The sequence below is a fragment of the Pinus tabuliformis genome, chromosome 6 (genome assembly GCF_031772625.1).
Source record: "Pinus tabuliformis cultivar Carrire ecotype Pingquan chromosome 6, CPIR1, whole genome shotgun sequence".
NCBI classification, from domain to species: domain Eukaryota; kingdom Viridiplantae; phylum Streptophyta; class Pinopsida; order Pinales; family Pinaceae; genus Pinus; species Pinus tabuliformis.
Genome location: NC_142292.1, coordinates 773,684,284 through 773,708,804, shown reverse-complemented (window position 1 = coordinate 773,708,804; position 24,521 = coordinate 773,684,284). Strand labels below are relative to the sequence as shown.

Sequence of the window (24,521 nt, the reverse complement as noted above, 5' to 3'; positions counted from 1 at the left end):
GGAGGTTCTTAACAACCCTACCTATGAAAAGGAGCTCTATGCCATGGTACAATATTTTAATAAGTATAAAAATTATAAGTGGAGAGGGTTTTTAAAGTAGTTTCATTTACTCATCACATACAAGAAGGGTAGCACAAACAAGTTGGACAACATGATTTTATGGCCACTCACATCAAAGATCATGACTTTGGGAAACATGATGCAAGAAAGAACATTAACCTATGATGCATATGTATAAACATTTACAAAGGTTGAGGATTTGATGGAGGTGTTTTAACATTTACAAAGCCAGGGTCATGTGCATGATGGTGACAACATAATTGATTATCATCTCTAAAATGAGCTACTATACAAGCTTGATAAGTTCTTTGTTCCTAATGATGAGTGACTCTAATTGATCAGAGAGGCTTTCACCTCCAAGGTTGCACGAAAGGAAATGGCCAACTATCCTAGGATGCAAGAAGAGGTAGCTAGGTTCATAAGAGGATGTATGCTTATTATACCAGCAAGCCTTATGGCATGAAACAAGGTTTATACAATCCCTTTCTTGTACAAAATCATCCTTGGGAAAGATTTTCCATGGAATTTGTGGGATTTTTACCAATAAATAGGAAGGGGCATGACTCCTTGTTCTTGCTAATTAACAAGTTCATCAACATGTGTGTACTAATTCCTTGTAAAAAACTAGTGGAAACAAGTAATGAACTTGTTCTTTGGATAGTTCTAGGTGAACTTTGGAACAATGAGGAGCATTGCTTCATATAGGGACACAATATTTTTTAATGTATTTTGGAATAAATTGTGAGAGAAGATAGATATGCAGTTGAAGAAGTTAGCATCATTCCATCCAGATAAATGGGAAAACATAAATAGTCAACAAGAATTTGGTGCAGCTTTTGAGGGGTTACAGTTAGAAACATTTGAAGACATGGATGAAAATTGGTATGTATACAACACTCTTATAAGAGGGAAGTCCACACTTCTACTAGTAAGTCCCCATTTTAAACTTTCTTTGGATATTTTCCACCTTAATCTTTGGGTATTACATATGGACATCAAGGAGGAGTCATAGAAGATATTATAGGGGATGGCTTAAGGGAAAAAAAACTTGTTGAGAAGATTATATAGATCCATCTATAGGTATAGGATATGTAACATAAGTTATAGGAAAAATATAAGGCCGGACATGATCAAAACATAATAGAGAAGTCATTGAAGATGGGAGACAAAGAATGGTTATAATTGAATAAGGTTATGATACTAGAAAGTGTGGGATATAATACCTATAGAATTTTCTTGCCCCCATACATGCATATTTTCTTAGTTGTGAAAGTAGCGAATCTAAAATTTTATGAGCCTTCCATGCCAGATCAGAAAGAGGAATATGTCCTACCTTTTATAGAGGATTTAGCACCAGATGATCATGCACAATTGATAGAGGATACAATTTTGTAGAAGAGTTCAAGAAATGCAATATAGGGGTAACATGAACTTTAGGGGATTGAGTGGAAAGCACAACTTCCAAGAAAGGGTAAACATTACACCAACGGGAAGGTGGAGGAAATTTTTTCTCACCTCATTTAGTAAAATATCTTTGGGACCAAAAGCCTCTAAAAATGGGGAGGTATGATTTATATTATATCATTATATTATTTTTAATCCATCTTGATGCTTTTAGAGTGGAGAATTTGGAATAACCAACTCATGGGACCATTTTAATAAGTGAATGTTAGTTTGGAAAATTGGGGTTTGAAACCTTTTGGAAGTAATTTGAGGCATAAATTGGATTTTTTTGGAGGGTAAACCATTTCCTCTTAAGAATCCTACCCCTATATTTATTTTACACTTATATACCTTTCCATCAATGCAAGAAACACATGAAACGACGTCACTCATAAGTTGACCTTCTTTTTTTGACCACCATGATTCGAGATGATGCCACGTAAACCCACATTATTCATGGAAAATGGGCTATCCATGTGACCATGATGAAGAAGAACCTATAACATTAAATGTTATAACTCCACTTGAGAGTTTAAAAACTAAAACTTAACCACTAGTAGGCTATTAAGCTATGTTATGACTGGGCCACTAGGAGAAAAAGGGGTTCCATTCTATTAAAGCACATTTTGTTCCATAGATGAGTAGAGTATAAAATATTAGATATTAGAGAGAGAGAATGAAGAGGTTTTGTGTACTGTAGTATCCCATGGTCCATAAGTCTCAGTCCTTTGTACTTGTGTCCATTCCATTTAGAGAAAGAGGGAGCACAACAATGTCTCCTTCCAATTGGGTTTTCTCCCAAAAGAATTTCCTAGATCATACCTTGTGTTGATTTTGATTTATGAGGTTTATTTTTTGTTCAATATTTTCCATATTTTTATGTATTACATACATAAGATAACACAAAAATTAAAAATTCCATAAATCTAAGGAAAAACTAACCGCCATAGAGTAGATTTTGGATTTTGAAATATATTTTAGTAGATTTGTTGTGATGAACTATCTAGTCAAATATCCATGGTAGTTTATGGCTCATAAAATATTCAAGTAGAAGAGGAAAATAGGATAGAAGGAGTGGTGAAAATCAAGTTGTAGGAAAAGGAAGAAGATTGCGGGAAGTTGAAAGCTAAAATTGTTTCCTTGAGAAAGGAATTGGAGGAAGTCAACTACTAAGTTGAAAGAATCATAAAGATTAAAAATAACATTGGAATCTTAGAGGCTATCATCAAATGTCAAATATCACCACTTATTAGAACTAGTCTTGGCTATGGTATGAGTCATATGAATGCTAAAGAATTTTTAAAAGCTACAAAGCCACAGAAGAAAGTAAATGAAGGAAAATCTAAAAGTTATGTTGATGTACTCAAAAGCTCCATGTTTGAAAAATACAAGAAGAAGAGAAAAAATAGTGGTTCATAGAAAATTAACATTCCTCCCAAGGACAACAAGGACAGATTCAAAAGATCTTTCCCACCAAGATGGTTTTGCACAACTTGGTACCAAAACTCTTTTCTTGGTTACTTTTTTCTTGCAATAATTTTGGTCATAGAGAAATAGTATATTGTAGAGCACATGCAAGACATAATTATGCGTGAAAAAAAATTAAAAGTAATTATGGGTTCTTGAATAGAAATTATAATTCATTTGTCCCTTTATTTTACTATAATGCTATATGTTATAAGTACAGCAACTATGGACACATAGGTCATTTTTGTACAAGTGGCATTTTATAATCTCTTAGATAAAATGGGGAAGAAGATGCCCTTTCCAAAAAAAAAAAGAATCCATGAAATTTCAAAAAAAGAAGCAGAAGCAAGAAGATTATAAGAAAAAAGGTATTGATGGGTTCTTAAATATAAATTATAATTCATTTATCTCTTTATTTGAATATAATGCTACATGATATAAGTGTAACAACGATGGCACATGGTGTGTTTTGTTGGAAGTGGCATTGTAGAATCTCCTAGGTAAAAGGAAGAACAAACCCTTGCCAAAAAAGAGAGAATCCATGAAATTTTGAAAAAAGGAGCAAGAAGAGTAGAAGAAGGAGAAAGAATCAAGAAAAGGAAAAAACAAAATATAAAAAAAAAAGGAGAGAAAAGAAGAAGAAAAAGAAAAAGAAGAATTAAAAAATGAACATTCAAAAGAGATGAGCTAGAAATAAGAAGAAGAAGAATGTCAAGTTGGAATATACTGTTAATTGCAGATTTATTCATAAAACCCATTCCCAAAGAGACATTTGAATATCTCAAACATAAATTGGGAATAATATCCATCTGATTTAGTAATTAAGTGCATAAGGAGAAGCATAATTTCATGGGAAGCATCCCTTTTCCATTGATGTCAAAGCGAGAGAGTTGCAAATAGGGGGAGTACTTTAGCAAGGGGAAGAATTCTTTCGATTCCTAGTGGACTATGTGTTTCATTGCACGGTTGCTATCAATAACAAAAGTGGAGATTGTTGGAATTATGTTATTGATGTCAAAGGATTAATGTTGTCATTAATGTCATATAAGGTTTATAAGTATACTAAAAAGGGGGTGTACATGAAAAAGTAAAAAAATTAATGGGAGGTTTCAAACCCACGAGTTTGGAAGCTTGTGGTATTTTCCCATGGTATGTGGCAAAATGAAATAAAAAGGGCATTGACTATTTAATTAATGAGTGTTGTGTCCTTTTGAACTAACATGTCCATTCATGAAGGGTTATGCTATATTATAAAAAGAGAAAGTGTGTGGGTATAAATGCAATATTATTTTGAAGAAGTGGATGAGAAAATATTGAATATCATTCAAAAAGGGGGAATGTGAACTCAATTTCTGGTCAGATTGACATTTCACTATAAATTATTTTCTAGGATGTTTTAGACCATGAAATTTTTATGAGATGGAAATGAGATGTATGGATACATGTGTTCAAAATTTCATACATTTTTTGTTATACTTTCTAATATATACCTTTTGGAAATAAGGGATCAAGAATGTTCCTAAAATTAGTTTCAAGTAGGTAAAATCCGAATTTTTGCTACAACATTTTTGTTTAGAATGTTCTAGAGAGTGAAATTTTGAGAAAATGGATTATAGATCTCTGCATACACGTGATCAAAATTCTATACATTGATTCATTACGCTTTTTTAGAAAGGCCTTGTGGAAGTTAGGGTTCCTTAATGATCTTAAAATTAGTTTCAAATAGGTAACTTTGGCATTTTCGCTATAACATATTTTCCAGGGCTTCTCAAATCGTTATATTTTAAGGCGCTGGAGGAAATATTTCTAGGTACATGTGGTAACACATTTTGATATTCGTTTCTATGGAATTTAGGGTTTATGAATGGTCCTTAAAACAGTTTCAAATAGGTCAGTCTGACATTCTTTTCTATAACTTCATTTCTACGACTCTGCAGACTATGAAACGTTTAGAGATGGGAGGATATGTATAAAAGAACCTTAGCTAAAAATTTCATACTTTTTTTCACTAAAATTTTGGAGATATATCATATGGAAGTTAGGGTTTCATAATGGTCCTAAAATCAGTTTCAAATGGGTCAGCATGACATTTTTCCTATAACTTCATTTTTGGGACTCTCAATTCATTAAATTTTTATAGAGATAAGGAGATGTATAAAAGTACCTCATGTAAAATTTTATAGATTATATTTGAAAAATTGGATATATGTCATGATATACATGTTCATTCTTGGGATAAGGATAAAACTAACAAGCTTTGGGAGAATTACCATAAATTTCTTTTAGAGATCCAAATTTTGGTTAGACCTAGTGAAGGAAGAAGTAGTGAGAAGACTTAATGTAGGAATAAGAAATGAGAAGGTTTGCTGAAGGTAGAAGTAGAAAGTAGACTTAGTGAAAGTAATTTGAATATTATAATATTTTAAGGAAGTTATATGCAGTAAAGAAGAGTTGTAATTGAGGGTTATTACTGAAACAAAGGGATTAGTGTCTCTTGTTAAGTTGGTACTTATAGGTGGGGATTGGTGTCTCCAGCAAATTGGTGTCTACAAATATCTATAAGAGGAGGTTGGTTCTTAATAGTTAGGGTTTGTATAGTGGGGATTGGTACCTTGAGTAGGTTGGTGGAGACAAATACTTGTTAAAATTTTGGTTGGCGCCTACAAAGAATTATAAAGAGAAAGTTTTTGTTCTCTCTCGAAAGGATCTTTGTCTAAATATTGTGTTCCATGTTTTACAATTAATACATTGCATATGTGATTGTTTGCTTATGGTTTATGAATTACTGAAGAAGCAAAATAATTTTCTTATGCTTCTTCACCACAACCCCCCTGCACACACACACTCTCTCATAGTATAAGTGTGTGTTCAACGACTATTACCAATCTCCCAAAGGACCTTATATTATGAAAAATCAATTGGAAGCTAGGAAAAATGTTTCTCATGCATGAATCAAATCTATCATTTTCCTCTAAACATAAAATAATGGGTTTCAACATTTAAAAGTAAAGGAATCGTCCCATTTTTAGGATGTACATAAAAAATTCTCCACATTGCCTACATTTCTAAACATATGTTCCAAAAAACATAGAACAATTAGGGAAAAAATAAGTAAATATATCAATAGAGGCTCCCAAAGAGTAGAAATCTAAGCCCTTAGAACCTTGTCACCTATATGATGATTGAGGAAATGAATAAAAAAAGATAAATCCACCATCCTCATGATTCCATTAACTTTCACCTCTTTTATGAATATTAAGTTTAGCAATTAATTATTTTGGTTCACAAATCTCTTCCTCACACTCGTTCAACTAGCCCACCTTAAACTATGGGGTCTGCCAACGCCTCTTTCACACTTGAATAGTTACTTTTCCTTTTATTCAAAAACCCCAATACCCTCCCTAGAAGCTCCAAGGCTAATACCTCTAAGTTCTAGTTCGTTGAAGAATTTATCTAGGAAATTAACATCAAACCCTCGAAAACCTTTAGAAGGATACATAGATCAAGTCTTTGATGGTGGCATTAAATGATTATGTGAAGAATTAGGAACATGAAAGGATGAAATAAAAACACCAAAATCCTTACTTGGTTCCATTTACTTTAAAGTAAAGATTAAAATAAGTACTCTATCTTAGAGTCAAATGCACCTTAAAAACCACGAATTTAGGAAGGTAAGGTACATATAATCTAATCCAAAGGACTAAGATAGATTGAAAAAATATAATGTTAGAATAATAACAATATTTTTACCCACATTTTCTCGTGAATCCAAAGTTCTACTTACCTCATGGAAAGAAGATGGGGTAGAAGAAATACAATCCCTAGCGTTTGAGTAACTAGTGGCCTTTGTTTCACTGGGTGACAACTAGATTTTGACCCCCTCATTGCCATTTTTTTATTAGGTCCTTCCCATCACAACCCCCTCATCCTAAAAGAACATTATACAATTTCCCTATTTATAAACACATATAATATATTTAATCATGATCATCATAATATCTTATAGATGAAATACACTTATGCTAATACTTCATGGCATCATCTTATTAAAATTATTTAATATGTTCCTATTCATATTTCATTTAGATAAAGATAATATATAAATTTATGTCATCTAATTAAAATGGAACAAGGTATTGAGTTGTATTATATAAGAAAGAAATAAAAGAAAGAGGTTAAGATTCAAAACAATAATTGAGGGAAAGCACTACCAAATGGACCATATGAACATTAGTCATATCATTGTATTAATAGGTGGGTAACACATGTTCACATGTAAAATAAATAAAATGTGGATGTAGTTCAAAACTTAAAAGACATGCAGAGGTATTGAGTATGACAAAATCATGTTCCTAGATAATGGTTTATATGCTATACTCATACTCCTACTCATATTAGGTCGACCTCATACTGATGTGACATGAGGTCGATTCCAATTGCTACTACTATAACCACTAGGCGTACATGACTACCGCTGTTGTGGGCATGGGTAAGTTGAGGTTTGAACCGAAAATATTTTAGACAAGGATTTCCTTAATAGTACACTTCATTGCCAACTAGTCCACACCCTAGGGGCTTATTTATTTATTTTGAATGAAATTATTTAAGTACATGATTTTATACAAGAAATGGTTATGATTACAACTACCATGAGCTAAGATCATTTAGAAATTCCTTGTAGATTCAAACTAATAATTGTAATTTACTAAAACATTAGACTTGAATATACTCTACCAATAGTGGAAACAATTAACAATCATGAAATCCTGAAGCATACAAGAGAAAGAATTCAATAAACACGTTACACAATGATTTCCTGGGGAAATCCATAGCTAAAAACCCCTGCTATTTGTATATTGCATTAGTCAGAAAATATGAGAAGATTACAATGCTTTGCTCAAGCCCAAGCAACTTCTGCACTATCTTTATCTATCTCTCTACTTGCTAGACAAGCCTAGGCCAATACTTAACCAAGTTTATGTTTGCCCAAGTCCCTATTTACTTGCACTATTTCCTTAGGAATTAGCCCCTATTAATTAGGGAAAGTCCTCGTCCACAAATACACAATCCATAATAGGCCTTCTACTAACTACATACCAACCTGTACAATTCAGATATTTATACAACTGATAGTACACTTCCCTTGAACTCACATCTCAACTAGGTAACTCTCAGATCACACATGCATGAATTATTTATGGCTGAATCATCAACTAACTGGGTTAACACTGAAGCTTCTCTCGACTATTAGACCTCCTACTAATTCCTCCAATAGCTAGAACTAGTTTAACTGATTTTAACTCAATTAAACTGAATTAGTTAATTACAACACAAAATAAAATCAATTAGGATTCACTCTACATGACTCAAGTTAGACCCCCAACTCGAATTAACTAAAACAAATAAGTTAAACTAACTTAGTTAACTCGTACAAGTTTTTATGTGATGTGGAATACAAATTTATTCTAATTTAATTCAAGGGAAAAGTAATTAGAATCTCTCTTGATGGCATTTTCAACACTCCCTCTTAGCAAGAAAGGGATTATCAGATACCCTGATCTTGCCTCTATGAAACTCGAATTTGCCTCTTGCTAATGCCTTAGTCAAGCTCTTTGCATCCCGTTCCTATGTAGGAATGTACTCTAGCAACATGATCTGCCTCTACACACAATCTCATAGATGGTGGTACCGAATGTTGATATGCTTGGACCGATCATGAAAAATTAGATTATTAGAGAGTTTGATACAACTCTGATTGTCACAGTAAACCACTGTAGGATCCATCTGCTAGCCAAATGATCCAACAAGGATATTCCTCATCCAGATAGCCTCACAAATTGGTTGACTAGAAGCCATGTACTATGCTTCTGTTGAACTAAGTGCAACTGATCTCTACTTTGTGTTGTACCAAGAAACTGTCACTGACCTGATGTTGAAGATTTCCCTTAATGTGTGCTTCCTTTCTAATGGACTCCCTGCCCAATATGCATCTGTGAAGCCTTGAATCTTCACTCCCTCTGTTCTTCTGCACTAAAGACCAAACTGAGTGGTGCCTTTGAGGTATCTCAACACATGTTTGGTTTCCTTCCAATAGAGTTTGGTTGGCTTAACCATTACTTGACTAAGTTGGTTCACTGCATAACACATGTCCAGTCGTGTGTTCACCAAGTACATAAGTGAACCCTCAAGTTGCTTGTAAATGGTAGCCTCTACCACTTCACCTGAAGTAACATCTTCCTTCTTCCAATTCCCTTCTAGAGAAGTCTCCATGGGTTTGTTATTATCCATGTGAAACTTCTTCAATATATCATTAGCATACTTGCCCTGAGAGACAAAAAGTCCCCCCTCTCCTTGCCAAATTTCCAAACCAAGGAAATAATGCATAAGACCCATGTCTTCCATCTTGAATTCTCTTGTCAAATCCTCTTTACAAGATTTTATCATCTTCTCATCACCTATTAGAATTGAATCATTGACATATAATACTATAATCAATCATTTACCTTCAACCACAATATGGTAAAGGTTTGCATCTGCTTCACTTTTGGTGAAGCCCAACCTGGTGAAATAACCGTCGATCTCAGTGTACCAAGCACAGAGTGCTTGTTTCAATCCATACAATTCTCTCTTGAGTCTGCACAGATGCGACTCTCTGTCGAAGGTCTTAAATACTTCTGGCTTCTCTATGTACACCTCCTCCTCAATCACTTTGATGAGGAAGGTTATCTTCACATCCATTTGATGTATCTTCCATCCCATCTACCCTAAAAGTGTTAGAATCGATCTGATTGAAGACTACCTTGCTACTGGAGAAAAGTTCTCCTCATAATCAATTTTCTCCACCTGAGAGAACCTGTTGGCCACAAATCTAGCCTTTTGTTTCTCGACACTCCCATCTGCTACCCGCTTCACCTTGTAGATCCACCTGGAACCTACCACTGACTTATCCTCAAGCCTTGGGAAAACTTCCCAAGAACTGCTCCTGAAAATGGAATCATATTCCTCTACCATGGAATCAACCCATACTGGTTGTTACACTGCTTCCTCGAATGAGGATGGCTCTGTCTCTACACTCTCACTCATCAGAGCCATGTAGCCAGAGTACCGATCTGGTGACCTCCTCTTCCTACACTGTGATGTGGGTGCTCACACATTCTCTCTAGCATCATGCATCAATTTTTCAGCCTCTCTAGTGTGCTTCCTTCCATCTTTGGATGTATCTCCATGTCTGGATTCTTCCACTCTTTACTCCTATGTTTGTGGTTTCTCCACAACATCCTAATGTTCTTCTTATGGAGCTAAAATCCCCTCATGTACAATAAATTGAATCTCCCTCTCAAGGGAACATCTCATGGCCTTCTCTTCATTGAACTTCACATATCTATTAACAACTATCAAATTGTGAGGTGGCAGGTACACCCGATAGTTGTGAGGTGTATCAGTGTACCCCACAAATATTCCCAACTCTCCAGTTGGTTCTAGATTTTTCCTTGCATCCTTGGTAACACGAAAGTAAACTAATGAACCAAAAAGCTTGAAGTGTGCCACATCTGGTTTCTTACCTGAAAAAGCTTCTTCTGGTGTACGCATCCTAAGAATCTGATGAGGACTCCTGTTATGCACATATACCGTTGTGTTGCATGCTTCAGCCCACAAGTGCAACGGTAGGACCTGATCATGAAACATCACCCGTGCAACTCCCACAATACTTCTATTATTTCTTTTTGGAACCCCATTTTGTTGTGGGTTATGGGGTGCTATTAAGTCTTGTCAAATGCCTTATGATACATAGAAGTTCTTAAACTCATTCAACACATATTCTCCACTGTTATCGATCCTAAGATCCTTCACTTTCCAGCATGTGTCTTTCTAAATAAGTGCTTTAAATTCACAAATTTTTCAGAATGTTTGGTCATTCTTCTACATGAATAATATCCAACACTTACATGATAAATCATCAACAAATATTACACAATACCTATGCTTAGGCATGGAGGCTGTCAAGAACATTCCACACACATATGAGTTAACTCTTTCAAGGATCACTTGCACTTGACTATCCTTATCATGAAAGGTGGATTTAGTGTACTTCCTGTTGGGTGTGTGTTATATTCTTTTCATGACTAGTCGCATGTGCAGGAGGGTCACAGGGGGGTGATAACCCCCCCATTTCATTGTGCGGGGAACAGTAGGGAGGGCGGAAACCCCCCCCCCCTTTTTTGGGGAGTTTGCAGGGGGGAGGTAGCCCCTTTGCATGCGCTGACCTAGGAAATTTTTTTTGGACCCTATAATAAGTGAACATACCTACCTATGGTTTTGTGCATGGGTTTTGCACATGGTTTTGGGTATGATGGTTTTCTTCCCATGGTATTTTGTAGATATAGTCAAGGGAACTATGATTTTGTTCTAATCCAGGGTTAATGGATTGGGGTTTATGAATGATTTGGCATGTATATATATATATGCATTGTAACATTGAGAGGAATATAATCAAAATCAATTTGGTAGTCCCAGTTTTAGGATCCAAGAGAAAATATCTGTGTATATTTTTTTTATGTTCTAGCCATAGTTTATTCTTCTATTTTAAGAATGTGTTTGCAAGTAATTTATGTACAGGGTTAAAACCTACACTTCCCTACTGCACACCCTTTGCATGTATCATGCTACTCAAGTGCACCCTTGGGAAGTCCTATAGAAATTTGTTACATGATCTTCAAAGCTCCATGGTGCAAATGCCTAAGTTGCCTATGCCATAATTCACCGATGTCTTCAAAGAATCAAAATATTCACTTGTCCTGTGGTTATGTGATGAAGGAAAGCCTCTCCTTTTTTGAATATCACATCGTATCCACGGTTTTCCAACATAATAACTGAAACTAAATTCTTCTTCAAACTATGAACATACATGGCATCTTTTAATGTGAGAGGAGAGCCAGACTCCCTCTAAAAAGTAACAATACCAATTCCAATTGCGTTATACCTTCCATCATCTCCCATCTCGATGTGCACCTGGAGGTCCTTCTCCTCCAAGTCCCTGAAGAATTATTTTTTGTTGGTCATATGGAATGAGGCTCTACTATCCAAGTACCAAACACTACCCATTATCGATGTCACCATGCATGCAATGAGGGTGAAATCAAACTCGAATTTTGAAGCAAGAGATTCACATGCCACTCGTCCTGAGGGATTCTTATCGACCTTCTTGTGCAGACACTTCGTAGCATAGTGTCCTAGCTCGTGACAGTGAAAACATTTAATCTTCAACAAGCCTTTCTTCTTGCTCGCCTAACTGGAATATCCTTTGGATTGGGACTTCTTCCCTTTCCCTTTATTTACCTTTCCATCCAAGTCACAATTATCCTCATCATCATGCTTGGATGAGGTTCCATCTCTAGTGTTCCACCTTATCTCTTCTTGCACCAATTCGGACCACGAACGCTCCCACTCTAGTAGCTTCTGCCTCCCATTTACCGAATCTTGGTAGTTGTTTCAGCTCTTAGGAAGTCCTAGAAGTGTTAGGCTGACCAGATCATCTTCAGAAACTATAACACCAACACTCCCAAGCTCATCCCTACATTGGGTGAACTTGTTCAAGTACTATTTTATTGTGTCACCCTTCTCCATATTGATTTTTTTGAGCTTGTCCTTTTGTGCTAGCTTCCTATATTCACTTATGTTTTGAAACAATTTTTTCCATAATTTCCACATTGCATATGGAGTCTCCTTACTGTGGAGGTTCAAGACAATATGATCTCGAACTCCTTCCAATAAGATCCTTATTTCCTTTGTTATGTTCTTCTTCTAATATGCTAGATCTTGTGCATCAGTTGGTGTTGGTTTCAGGGTCTCCTTATCAATGAACTCCTTCAATACGTTGTCTTCCATGACTGCTTCCATCCAGTCCCTCAAGGGCATACTCGAGCCTCAAACCATAGAACACCATCCTGATCCTGCTGCTAGCTCTGGAGAATATATCTGCAAAACTCGTTCCTCCAATAAGTACAAACTCGTATTCTTCTCTTCTATTGTGATTTCAGCTCTGATAACATATAGAAATTCCTTGTAGATTCAAACTGCCAATTGTAATTTACTAAAACAATAGACTTGAATCTACTCTACCAACTGCAGAAACAATTAACGATCATGAAATCACGAAGCATAGAAGAGAAAGAATTCAATCAACACATTACACAATGATTTCCTTGGGAAAGACACAAATAAAAACCCTTGTTATTTGTATATTACATTAGTCAGAAAATATGAGAAGATTACAATGCTTTGCTAAAGCCCGAGCAACTTTTACACTATCTCTATCTGTATCTCTATTTCCTAGACAAGCCTAGGCCAACACTTCAACAAATTTCCTTGCTTCGTTTCCTTAGGAATTAGCCTTATTAATTAGGAAAATTCCTCATCCACAAATACGCAATCCATCATAGGCCTTCTGCTGACTGCATGCACCACCTTTACAATTTGGATAATTATACAACTGATAGTACATTGCCCTTGAAATCAAATCTCAACTTGGTAACTCTCAGATCATACATGCATGAGTTATTTATGGTTGCATCATCAGTTAACTGGGTGAACATTGAAGTTGTTCTCCATTGCTAGACCTTCTACTAGTTCCTCCAATAGTTGGAACTATTTTAACTGACTTTAACTCAGTTAAACTGAATTAATTAATTACAACTCAAAACAAACTCAACCAGGGCTCCTATAAAGTAGGAGCCACTCTACATGACTCATGTTAAACCCTCAACTCGAATTAACTGAGCCAACTAAGTCAAACTAGCTTAGTTAACTCATACAAGTTGTCATGTGATGTGGAATTACAATTTTCTTCTAATTTAAGTCAAGAGAAAATTAAATTAGAATCTTTGTTGATGTCATTTTCAATAGGCCACAAGGAAAAAATTTCAAGCCTACGAAAACTTTCTCCAAAGACATCCAAAAATATAAACTCCAAAAGGAGTAAATTGCATAAGACATATATAAATAAACAAAATTTAAAGAGGTCAAGTAGAAATAATGAGTACTAAAACTAGGAGTTAGGTGAAACTATCCCTAGGCATAAGATTTAATAACCAATTTCTACATTAGAAAACTTAAACATTGGAGAAGAACACACTTGTTCAAAATCAACATTACATCATTCTCTACTATTATGATGTATATGAAATAAATACTTGGTAATATCACTCAATACAAGGGTATAAGATGATCAAAATCGACTTTACATTCACTCAACATATACTTAAAAATTGTTCACTGTTTCCAAACATTGCAATTTGATTTACCCCGTCAATATTTGATTCTTATAGGAATTTTATGAGTGCAGGATGATATACCTTATTGTTTGTGGTGCCATTCTTATTAGAAGCCTCATGATCCATTGAAACTATTTATTTGCATATCCATACAAGGTAAAGGTAATTGTACATTTTTTTGGTTTCTATTAAGAACTATCTCTATAAAAAGCACCATAATTTTATCATTTTGAATCTATGATGACTATCCAACATTAATTAACCCTTTGAAACATCTACCATTTGGATACATCTTAGATGTAAACCCTTAAATATTCTCCACACATTATTGTCATCTTGAAAAATGCTTAAGCTATCATCCATTATCCCAAATATGTTACTTGAAATTATTAATAATATCAATAATTATTTATCTCTAGTATGCTCCAATGGATTGAGAGCATATATTTTACTATACTCTACATATATTTTCAATGCAAACAAAAAATACTTGAATCCCTCAACTTTTAAAACCCTTATCTAGGTAGGAAAATTAATCTAGTTCACTTCTAGTCTCTTTTACATGATATTTTCTTCTTCTTCCTACTTTGTAGTGGTGGGATATGGAACCTAAATGAAATGCTTTGTTTTTATATTTATTCATAGTTTTAATCAAGTGAAATGTGGAGTTTTTTTAATGAAAATGTATCATTTCAGAACCCTTTTTTCCATTCATAAATATTTTGTGAACCATTTTATTCACTTATGTTTAGTATTTTTAGTAGATACTTGTGACCCATATTATGAAAAACATTTTGAATTTTATTATTATTTGTATAATACATTATGAAAACTACTACAAAAATATGGCTAAAACTATTTCATATGGTAAAATAGTCAAAACTATATAAAATATATACTTAAATATATAAGTGAAAAATACCAATTGAAGCTAAACATGAAAAATGGGCTTATACTACAATTTCCTTTTCTTTATGATTAAGGAAGCTAAAGGAGCCTAGCCTACTTGCATTGAGGATTGGTGTTAATTTCCTAAAGGCTAGAAACAAAACAACATTTAAGAAAAATTTCTACAAATTTAACTATAAAGAAAATCACAAAGTATAATTATTAATTTAATATAAAAAAAACTCACCACAGATGGGATGACTAAGCTTGTAAATGATGCCTTCCTCCTCAACCCATGACTCTCCTTGATGCCTTCCTAAAAAAGTTACAGTAAAGCAATTAAAGAAAAACAATCTTATGCATATAATGAATTCCATACTTAATTGAAATAATTTCATCAATCATTAATTGAACTAAGAAAATCTACGGAGATGCAAGAGATTGGCTTTCCAAGCTATGAGGCAAAGTTTTGAGTACAACCTCCTACTTCTTGGAAACAACGATACATGTAATAAAGGATGATGAAGTACATGTATATGCCACAAGAGTATATGCATTTCCAGTAGAGGAAATAATGGTATTTGAATTGTTGAATAAGGAAACAACAATAGGATAACAAAAACTAGAAATTGGTGCAAGAACACTAGAATATAAAACAAAAAATCTTGTTGTAGTACTAAATGGGGCAATAAATGGATTATCAAACTACTATGGGGATTAGGAATGATAAAATCCTATAAGTCGTGACAAACAACAAGCATGTGATTATTTGGATTTAGAACAAATTCAAACAACCTCTCACAATACATTAGCATGGCTTTATTTCACAATTTCAATAGTAATGTTCAACATTCATAGCTCCAATGAAAATTTTATTTAGGAGAACTAGGCATAATTTTCCAACAACATAAAAAACAATAATTTCTCTTCTTCAAGTAGTGTGACCATGTCCTTGGACAATCATCGTAAAGCTCAGTAACTTCAGTGAGTTAATAATTTCAATTATGTAGGAAATTAAGCTCTCATAAAAAAATGTTGACTCTGATATATTTGAAGCAAATAGTCAAAAAAATATGAAGAAAGGTATAATCACAATTTTCATTTAATAGACCCTTAAAAACAATCAACACATATCCAAAAAGGGATAATGAGAATTTACACTCAATAGACCCCTTAAGGGGAAATTTATTCAATCTTTTATTACCCATGTTTGTATATGTTGTGCAGTAGGTCTCTTTGGATAGAAGAAGTGACAATAATAATATGTTATAACAAGACATTCAGTTCGGCCATCTCCTTAACTATATCTAATAATCCCTTCATAAACCTCGTAATTGATTCCATGAAATCAACAATAATAACTTCTCCCATTGTTCTCATATTTGATTCATACATAAAGATTATGCTTGGTTTACATGATTATAATAAATCATATAATTTATATATTATTTGTCAATTAATAGTTAATTCTTGATGTCATAATTAATTATATTGTAAAAGTATAGCTTAATCATCAAACATTAATTTGAGTTGAAACAAATTTAGAATGAAAAGGTATCCATGGTCAACTCAAACAAATAGAATGATCATATTCAATATTGACCAATTTCCAAGTATGTATATAGCTTGAGTGAGCTTAATGGTTAAGAACATGTGCTTCCTTGTAAGAGGTAACAAGTTCAAATTGAGAGTGGGGTAGAGTATGTACACCTCTGTAGACTTTATAAGTCAAATTGTTGCATAGAGGTAGATCACTTATCCCACAAACAAGAGGGTCTCATATACCATCAAAAGTAGAAATGTCTTGAGAAAAAAATCATTGCCATTTACATGTACATTCGAACAAGAGGTATTGTCCTTGAAACAAGAGGATCTCATACATCATCAAAAGCAAAAATGTTATGAGAAAAAAAAATTGATTTACATTTGCAAATACACCAATTGGCATGAGGCATAAGGCTTATCATTGTTAACCAACATTTTCCATGCTTGAGAAGATAGAATGCTCAAAAAGGCCTTCTTATACAAGAATATTAGTATATAATTATGAAATTTTTGAATGAGTAAAATCATGTAATGAGTTGTTAATTTAAACATAGTAGTCCTTAACTCTCAAGTGAAGTGTATGGAAAATTATAAAGTAAATGTGTGTAAGACTATTGGTGCCTAAATTTCAACAATGTAACTTCAAGACACTAAGCCTATCTTAAAGAAACATACATGATGGATCAATTCTAGTTCACGAAAGTATAATTGAACTTCTCAAAAATTATTTTTGCAAACAACAAGAAACAGTGTTTAACTTTCTAAACTTTGACTTCATCCAAATTTACTAAAAACCATAAAATCTTAATTCAAAACTAAACCTATATAATCCAAGTTCAATGAATTCCAAACATTTCACTAAAAATTTAAGATTTCAATAATCTTCACAAGAAGAATGTCACCCAATTGCCCAAGGAGAAATTCCTACTCTATCATTAATTATTAATTCTCTTTTAAAATATATAAAAATAAGAAAATGCCAGGACTATTAAAAAATAAACATAACTTTATACATCAACATTACATTAAAAAAAACATACTAATTCTATTTTATTTTAAACATACAAACTAAATATAATATCAAAAAATATTATTTTATTTTATGAATAAGAAAATATAATCTACTAAACAATTTACAATATTACATTCTGAAATAGAAGAATAAGACAATTGATAGGCCTATTATTTTCACCATAAGTTTTAAAAGATCAATTATTATAAGACCTAGTAGTGTAAGCACTTTTGAATTTCTCAATTTACTATGAAAATTGGTTTGCTATAGTTTTAAGATAGATTACAATGAATCTCATAAGATAAAATGTGCATGATAAAGTTTATTTTAATATTTTAAATAATATAATTATATATAATTAATTAATTAATAATATTGAATTATAATAATATAAATCAAATATATTAATAAAATAACAAAATATATAAATCTATTAAAACAAAATTTTAATTATTAGATATACCAAATTTAAAAACTAAATATTAAATTAAATGCAAATTTAAAAGTACCTCTTTCATGGCTATGCTTTTTTTCAGAGAGAAAATCATCATGGATTATATTAAGAGAATATAAAGTTCTGAATACATACAAAGAGACCGTCCCATCCTGGAACAGAATTCAGAAAAGGTCGAGCAGCAGATTATACAGATACTCCACATAGAAGAAGAAAAAAACTATGACAGTCCAGATAGCTTACAGATTTTCCATTTTAGAAGCAATATAACATCTTCCATAATGCATAGAGATAGTATCAAAAATGAAGACTCCCACAAAAAGCCAAAAAAACCAATGAAGGCCAGATAAATAGATTTAAAGAAACCATAGGCAGGAGTTTATCCAAAAGAAGGGTCGAGATATGCCGATATGTGAAACAGAATGGAGGCAAGGGGCACCCTGCAGTCTTGAAAGATATGTGCATTCCTCCATAAAATTCGCGAAGATAGACGCTGTTCACTCCACCATTTGAAACCTTCAAGATATTTCTCAGACTTTACGGTCTTGCTTTACAGTGGCTATTCACAAGTAATCGTCGATTCCTGCTAAAAAAACAAGTTAATGGTCATCCTAATGTGCAGTCTGAAAATCCTAGTGTGCATTCTGAAAATTGTATTCCTTTCTTCGGCTGTTACCATATTTAAAAGTGTAAATTAGAAATAATTGGAAAAAAAATAATCAAAATATTATTTATATAATTTTATAAGAAGATATTAATAAATATGTAGATATATGAAATTAATTAACAGATATATATATAATTAATTAACCAAAAAATGCTTCAGAAATTTAATTCATTAAAAATTACTTTTACTTACCTTTTGTTTGTCGGTCAATATTCTTTGAAGATGGTTTCCAGCTTCATCTTCAGGTTATGATTTTCCCATATAATGCTTTTCCACCAATTGACTGGATACCCATATATTGCGGATAAATTTGGCAGCTTTTCCATTCCATTCGGAAATCTTTTCAAAGACGAGCACGTGTTTATCTCCAACACACGGAGCTCTGGTAGTGTCCTCTCATCCCACGCTCCACTGTTTGAGGGTCCAGCTAGACTCTCTAACATCTCCAGATCTGTGAGAACCAACTTCTGTAACTTCAAATATCCACTCGGAACCCTGCCACGGCTCCCTATCCCCAACTCTCTCAAATTCTTGCACTCTCTCAACTTTAGAAGCTTCAAATTTGGCATCCACTCCAATCGAGAGAGCTCCGTCATGTTGTTGCATTTGTACAATTCTACCATTTCAAGATGTTCATACTTGCAATTAGGTAGACTTAACCCTGTGTAATTCCATAGTCTAAAACTCTGCAGATTCTTCATGTTCTGCATGTCTTGTGGAAGATTCTCCATGATTTCATCTGAAATATTAAATGGGTAGACCAACCTTAAGTGCCTCATCTCCGACCAGGTTCCCATTATGCCATCTTTAAATGCTGACTTTGTTCCATCCTGGGACGGTTCTACGCATACACTCAACTCCGTCAGGTTTTTGAGACCCTTCAAACTCCAAATACTTGCAGGCGCTTCCTTTTCCACACTAAAAAATGTGCGCAACGCGAGGGTGCTCAATGAAGTAAGTTCAGAGATGTCACGTGGAATCATCTTTAACGACTCACATCCGACTGAATAAAGGACCCTGAGATTTTGAAGCTGTCCAATCGTAGATGGGAATGATTCTAGAGATTTACAACTTGAAAGATGCAAAACTTGAAGTCTACAGAGATGGCATATCTCTTCCGGCAAATCTTTGATGGGAAGCGCCGCTAATGAGAGAAACTCAAGCATTTTTAGCTGCCCAATTGACGCTGGGACTGAAGTTATATTGGTGCAGCCCCACAGATCGAGAACCCTGAGAGAGGTTACGCTGCGTAGAAATCCTGACGGAAGCTCTTTCAATTTTGGATTGCTGCTTAAGCTGAGACTCGCGAGCTTTGGGCATCTCAACTCATGACTGGGAAGATCTTCCAAAAGATTATTGTCTAATGATATCCTGCAGCAATTCTCATTCGGAACCTCGGGGAAATTTCTTTCATTTTGATTTGCCATGAATAAACAGTTCTCCTCTCTCTGCCCAATGTACACCGCCATATCACGAATACACTCGTCAACTCTTACTGTATTCCACTCGAAGTCTTGCGTTCTCTGTATACCTCTGTGGAATAAGCAGCGGTCTACGATGAGTTTTAAGTACTTGGTCCCAATGGCCATGTCCATTAAATAGCTTCCTTGTTTGCTCTTGACTAAGCCTTCTCCAATCCACTTTTGCAATAATGGGAAAGTAGAAATTTGTTCAACTTGGTGGTACATAGCATGATACAGAAAGCAGCTCTTCAGTTGTGAATTGGGCAGAGAATGATAAGCATAGCGGAGTAGTGCATAGAGGTGTGCATCAAGGCGAGGATGAGTCGCTGGAAAATATGGATCTACCTCTTGAATGGAAGATAAACAATTGTCCCATTCATCTACACTGCTTTTCCCAACCATTGCTGCGGCGACAACATTGATGGCCACAGGCAGGCCTTTGCACTCGTTGGCAATCATCCTGGCACGCTCTTCTATATCCACAGAAACTTGCTCGTCTTTGAAAGCAAGTCTGCGAAACAGCTTCCAGCGCTCGTCTTTAGAGAGGGGTTGTATTTCAGTGGATTGTTGTGCGCTCATTTCTGGAATCAGATCCTTCCTGCGAGTGGAGAATACGACTTTACTGTGTTTACCATCGCCAAATGCCACACCTAATTCTTGCAAATCGAGGCGACTCCACAAGTCATCCAAAAGCAGAAGAAACTTCGTCTGCTTCAGATATGCAGACAGCATCATCTTTCTCTCATCAAAATTGCTTGGGAGGCTTAAATCTATGTAATCAGCAATATTCTCCTGTAATTCTAAAATTTCATAATTTTGAGAAACTGTGATCAACATGACATGGTTGAAAACATTACCGTCCTGTGAATATTTATCGTAGAGCAGTTGGAGGAGGTCCATTTTCCAACTGCTATAAACGCCGATTACGTGAACATGATCACCTACGTTAAGCCACTGCTCTACTTTATGTTGAGCCTCCATAAACCCGGAACCTCCAAACTCAGAGGAGGTTGCAGCTTCTTGAGGGGATATTTCCTTATTTTCATATAACGGTTTTGATAAACGAAACTCCATGGAAGTCACCAAAATTGACAGCTCACATTGGATGGTGTCATAGATGTTGTGGAAAGATGCTCTCCATTCCCTTATTTCTTTGGGTTCGCACACGACAAAGTCGGCCATCTGCCATGAGCGATCGAGTAGGCCATCTGCCTCTGTAACAGAATTTTCCAGCAATTGTAACCAATTCCTCACGATCTTCAGGAGCTCTCTCTTTTGACGTTGAAAGAGGGTGGTGATATCCGGTTCATCCCGGAAGAGGGTGGCAATATCCTGTACAAGGTTCTCCATACGCCTCAAGTGATCAGTTTGCAGAATCTTATGGTTATCCTCCTTGTTAATAACACCCTCCAGCAGTTTGATGACTGGATCGACCATATAGGTGTTGAGGGTGTTGCCTGCTTTTGGAAAGTGATCAAGCCAGTCACTTTCAAAGCGTTCAAAGAGATGATGAAAAAATGGTTTCCATGCTCTTATTTTTTCGGAGAGTCTCCCTGGATTGCACAACACAGAGTCGAGATACCTCTGGCGTTGTCCCCGCGGCTGATCGAGCAGGCCTTTTGCCTCTGTAAGCGAATTGTGCAGCAGTTGCAACCAAATCTTCACCATCTCAGGCGCCTCTTTCTGTCGAAATCGGAAGAAGATGCCAATTTCTTGCACAAGGTTCTCCATAGGTTTGAAGTCAGTTTGAAGAATCTGACAAGTATCCTCCTTTTCAATAACATCCTTCAACAACTTCATGACTGCTTTGATTATGGCGTCGACGGCAGGTACTGTGCTCACGGTTGCCATGGCTTTCTTGATATCCGGGGAGAGCAGCGCAGAGAAAAGGAATGCGAAAATGCTATATCTGTGCCTGTGATATGTAAAGCTGCAGGGGAGGTCGAACAAGGGAAACTGTTGATTGGATGTAAAGAGCAGTCAGTCATCCAAGAAGCATTAATATATAATGTTACGAGAAAATAATATTTTCTTGGAGAGTCCGCATAACGTGGCGATGAAGCGACTTGAGAGCGAAGAAAAGTTTCTGCGAATCTGAGAATTTATTTGGAAAAGAAAAGGCAGAAAAGGTAAAAGCAGCCATTTGTACCTCCAAGAAGAAGATTAGAAAAGTAGGAAGCAGATGTGGAAAATATAAGAAGAAAAGTAGGAAGCAGGTGCGGAAAATAATTGCGGTACCTGTTAATTCCTGTAATTTATCTGATAAAGTAAAAGCAGCCATTTGTACCTCGAAGAAGAAGAGTAGAAAAGTAGGAAGCAATGCGGAAAATATAAGTAAAAGGTTAGGAAAAGATGAACGGAGGAGAAGTTAGGAAAAGTTTCTGCGAATCTGAGAATTTATTTGGAAAAGAAAAAGCAGAAAATGTGTCCTCAGATCCGTGATCATGGTGCTCACTGTTGTTATTAGGAAGCTCCATGGAAGAAAAGTTAAAGTCAGAGGTAAATGTACGCCACGAATAGCATAGCAAAACACACCAAAGAAGATAGGAATTCGCATCGAGTTGCCTTTGGCTTTAGCTTTAGGTTGGTCTCCACATGAAGGGAAAAGCAATTCCATAATTGCAGTACCTGTTAATTCCTTTAATTTCTCTGAAAAAGTAAAAGCAGCGATTTGTACCTCCAAGAAGAAGAGTAGAAAAGTAGGAAGCAGATGTGGAAAATATAAGAAGAAAAGTAGGAAGCAGGTGCGGAAAATAATTGCGGTACCTCCTGTTAATTCCTGTAATTTCTGTGATAAAGTAAAAGCAGCCATTTGTACCTCCAAGAAGAAGAGTAGAAAAGTAGGAAGCAGATGCGGAAAATACAAGAAGGAGGTTAGGAAAAGATGAACGGAGGACGAGGCGAAGTATCGTAATTGAGTAAATGGAGGAAGGGGGTAAAGCATAAGAATATGAAAAAGCAAAAACATATATATAATAGAGTGAGATAAACATGTCCCGTACTTGGAATAATTTAGAAAGAACGAGCAGATTGAAGAAAAGAATCCAAGGATCAAGATATATAATTAATTTCAAAGCAAAACCCATACAAATATTAAAAAAAGAAAACAGTTATATGTGATTTATAAAAGATTAATCAAATTGTAGACTCATTTAATAAAGTGAATTGAAAATATTATGAATATAATTATATTGGAATGTTGAAAACTAATTACATCATAAGAACATATAGAAAAATTTACATCATAAGAAAAGTAGGAAATAATAAAAACATATTTTCTAAATAAATTAAAATGGAAAATAATATTTAAATTAAAAAACTAAAAATATATAAAATAAATAGAATAGAAAATGATTATATATATATATATATATATATATATATCAACCGAGATCCATCTTAATATCAGATCTATTAAGGGTTGAGAGGGATCAAATCTCTCGAGGTGTAAACCTATTTTTTGAGTGCAAAACTTGAGAAAATGTCTGCACCTTGAGAGATTTGATCCTTCTGGGGGCTTGATAGATCGGGTGTTAAGATGGATCTAGGCTAGTCATCTAATTATTTTGATAATTTTAAATATGATAGATATGTCTAAGGTTAATTTGGTAAAATAATTTAAAATTTTCTTAGTTACCTCAGTTTGTTGAGACTGTTAGTAACTTGAATGATGAAAAATGATGAAATATAAATTTTCAGTGCAAAGTGCCAATGCAACAATTTTGATAGATAGAAAACGTAAATACTAAGAATATAGTCAATTACAAACAATCTTCATTGCAATCAATATGAAACTATTTTTTTCCATTTTCTCATATCGACCATATGAAAAGAGTAGTTGGAATGCTAGACCATTGAAATATTTAACTCGAGCTATTGTAGTAAACAGCATACCTTGTCTCTGTTGCTCTATGTTAATAGTAGTTTTCTCCAAAGTCAATCATTGTGACATATGGAGTGTTAAACCCCAAATAATTTTCAACGGTAGTTATTTTCTATTACCACGTTTGAATGCAATATAATTAACAATGTTGAATGATGGAAAATGGGAATAATAAGAATGTACCCAATTATAAATTCAAGTAAGCAAACATTTTTTTAGGATGAAAATTCAAGTATTATATTTATGGTTGAATAATTTTTATGTGCTTACACACTGAGAGAGAGTGTGTATGTTTTGGGGGTGAGAAGGAGAGACAAGGGGAGATAGAGATATAGATGGGGGGAGAGGTAAGAAGAGAGAGGCAAAGGC

General features: G+C 34.5%; 1 protein-coding gene across 1 annotated transcript; it reads right to left on the bottom strand.

Annotated features, from left to right (window-relative positions):
• Nucleotides 1-18,294: 18,294 nt before the first annotated feature.
• On the bottom strand, nt 18,295-22,266 carry LOC149261013 (putative disease resistance protein At1g61300). The gene is made up of 2 exons (XM_089381000.1): nt 18,999-22,266; nt 18,295-18,722 (listed from the first exon to the last, which is right to left on the bottom strand). Exon 1 carries the CDS (start codon nt 22,118-22,120, stop codon nt 19,013-19,015), a length of 3,108 nt encoding a protein of 1,035 aa, XP_089237126.1. The 5' UTR covers nt 22,121-22,266; the 3' UTR covers nt 18,295-18,722; nt 18,999-19,012.
• Nucleotides 22,267-24,521: the final 2,255 nt, after the last annotated feature.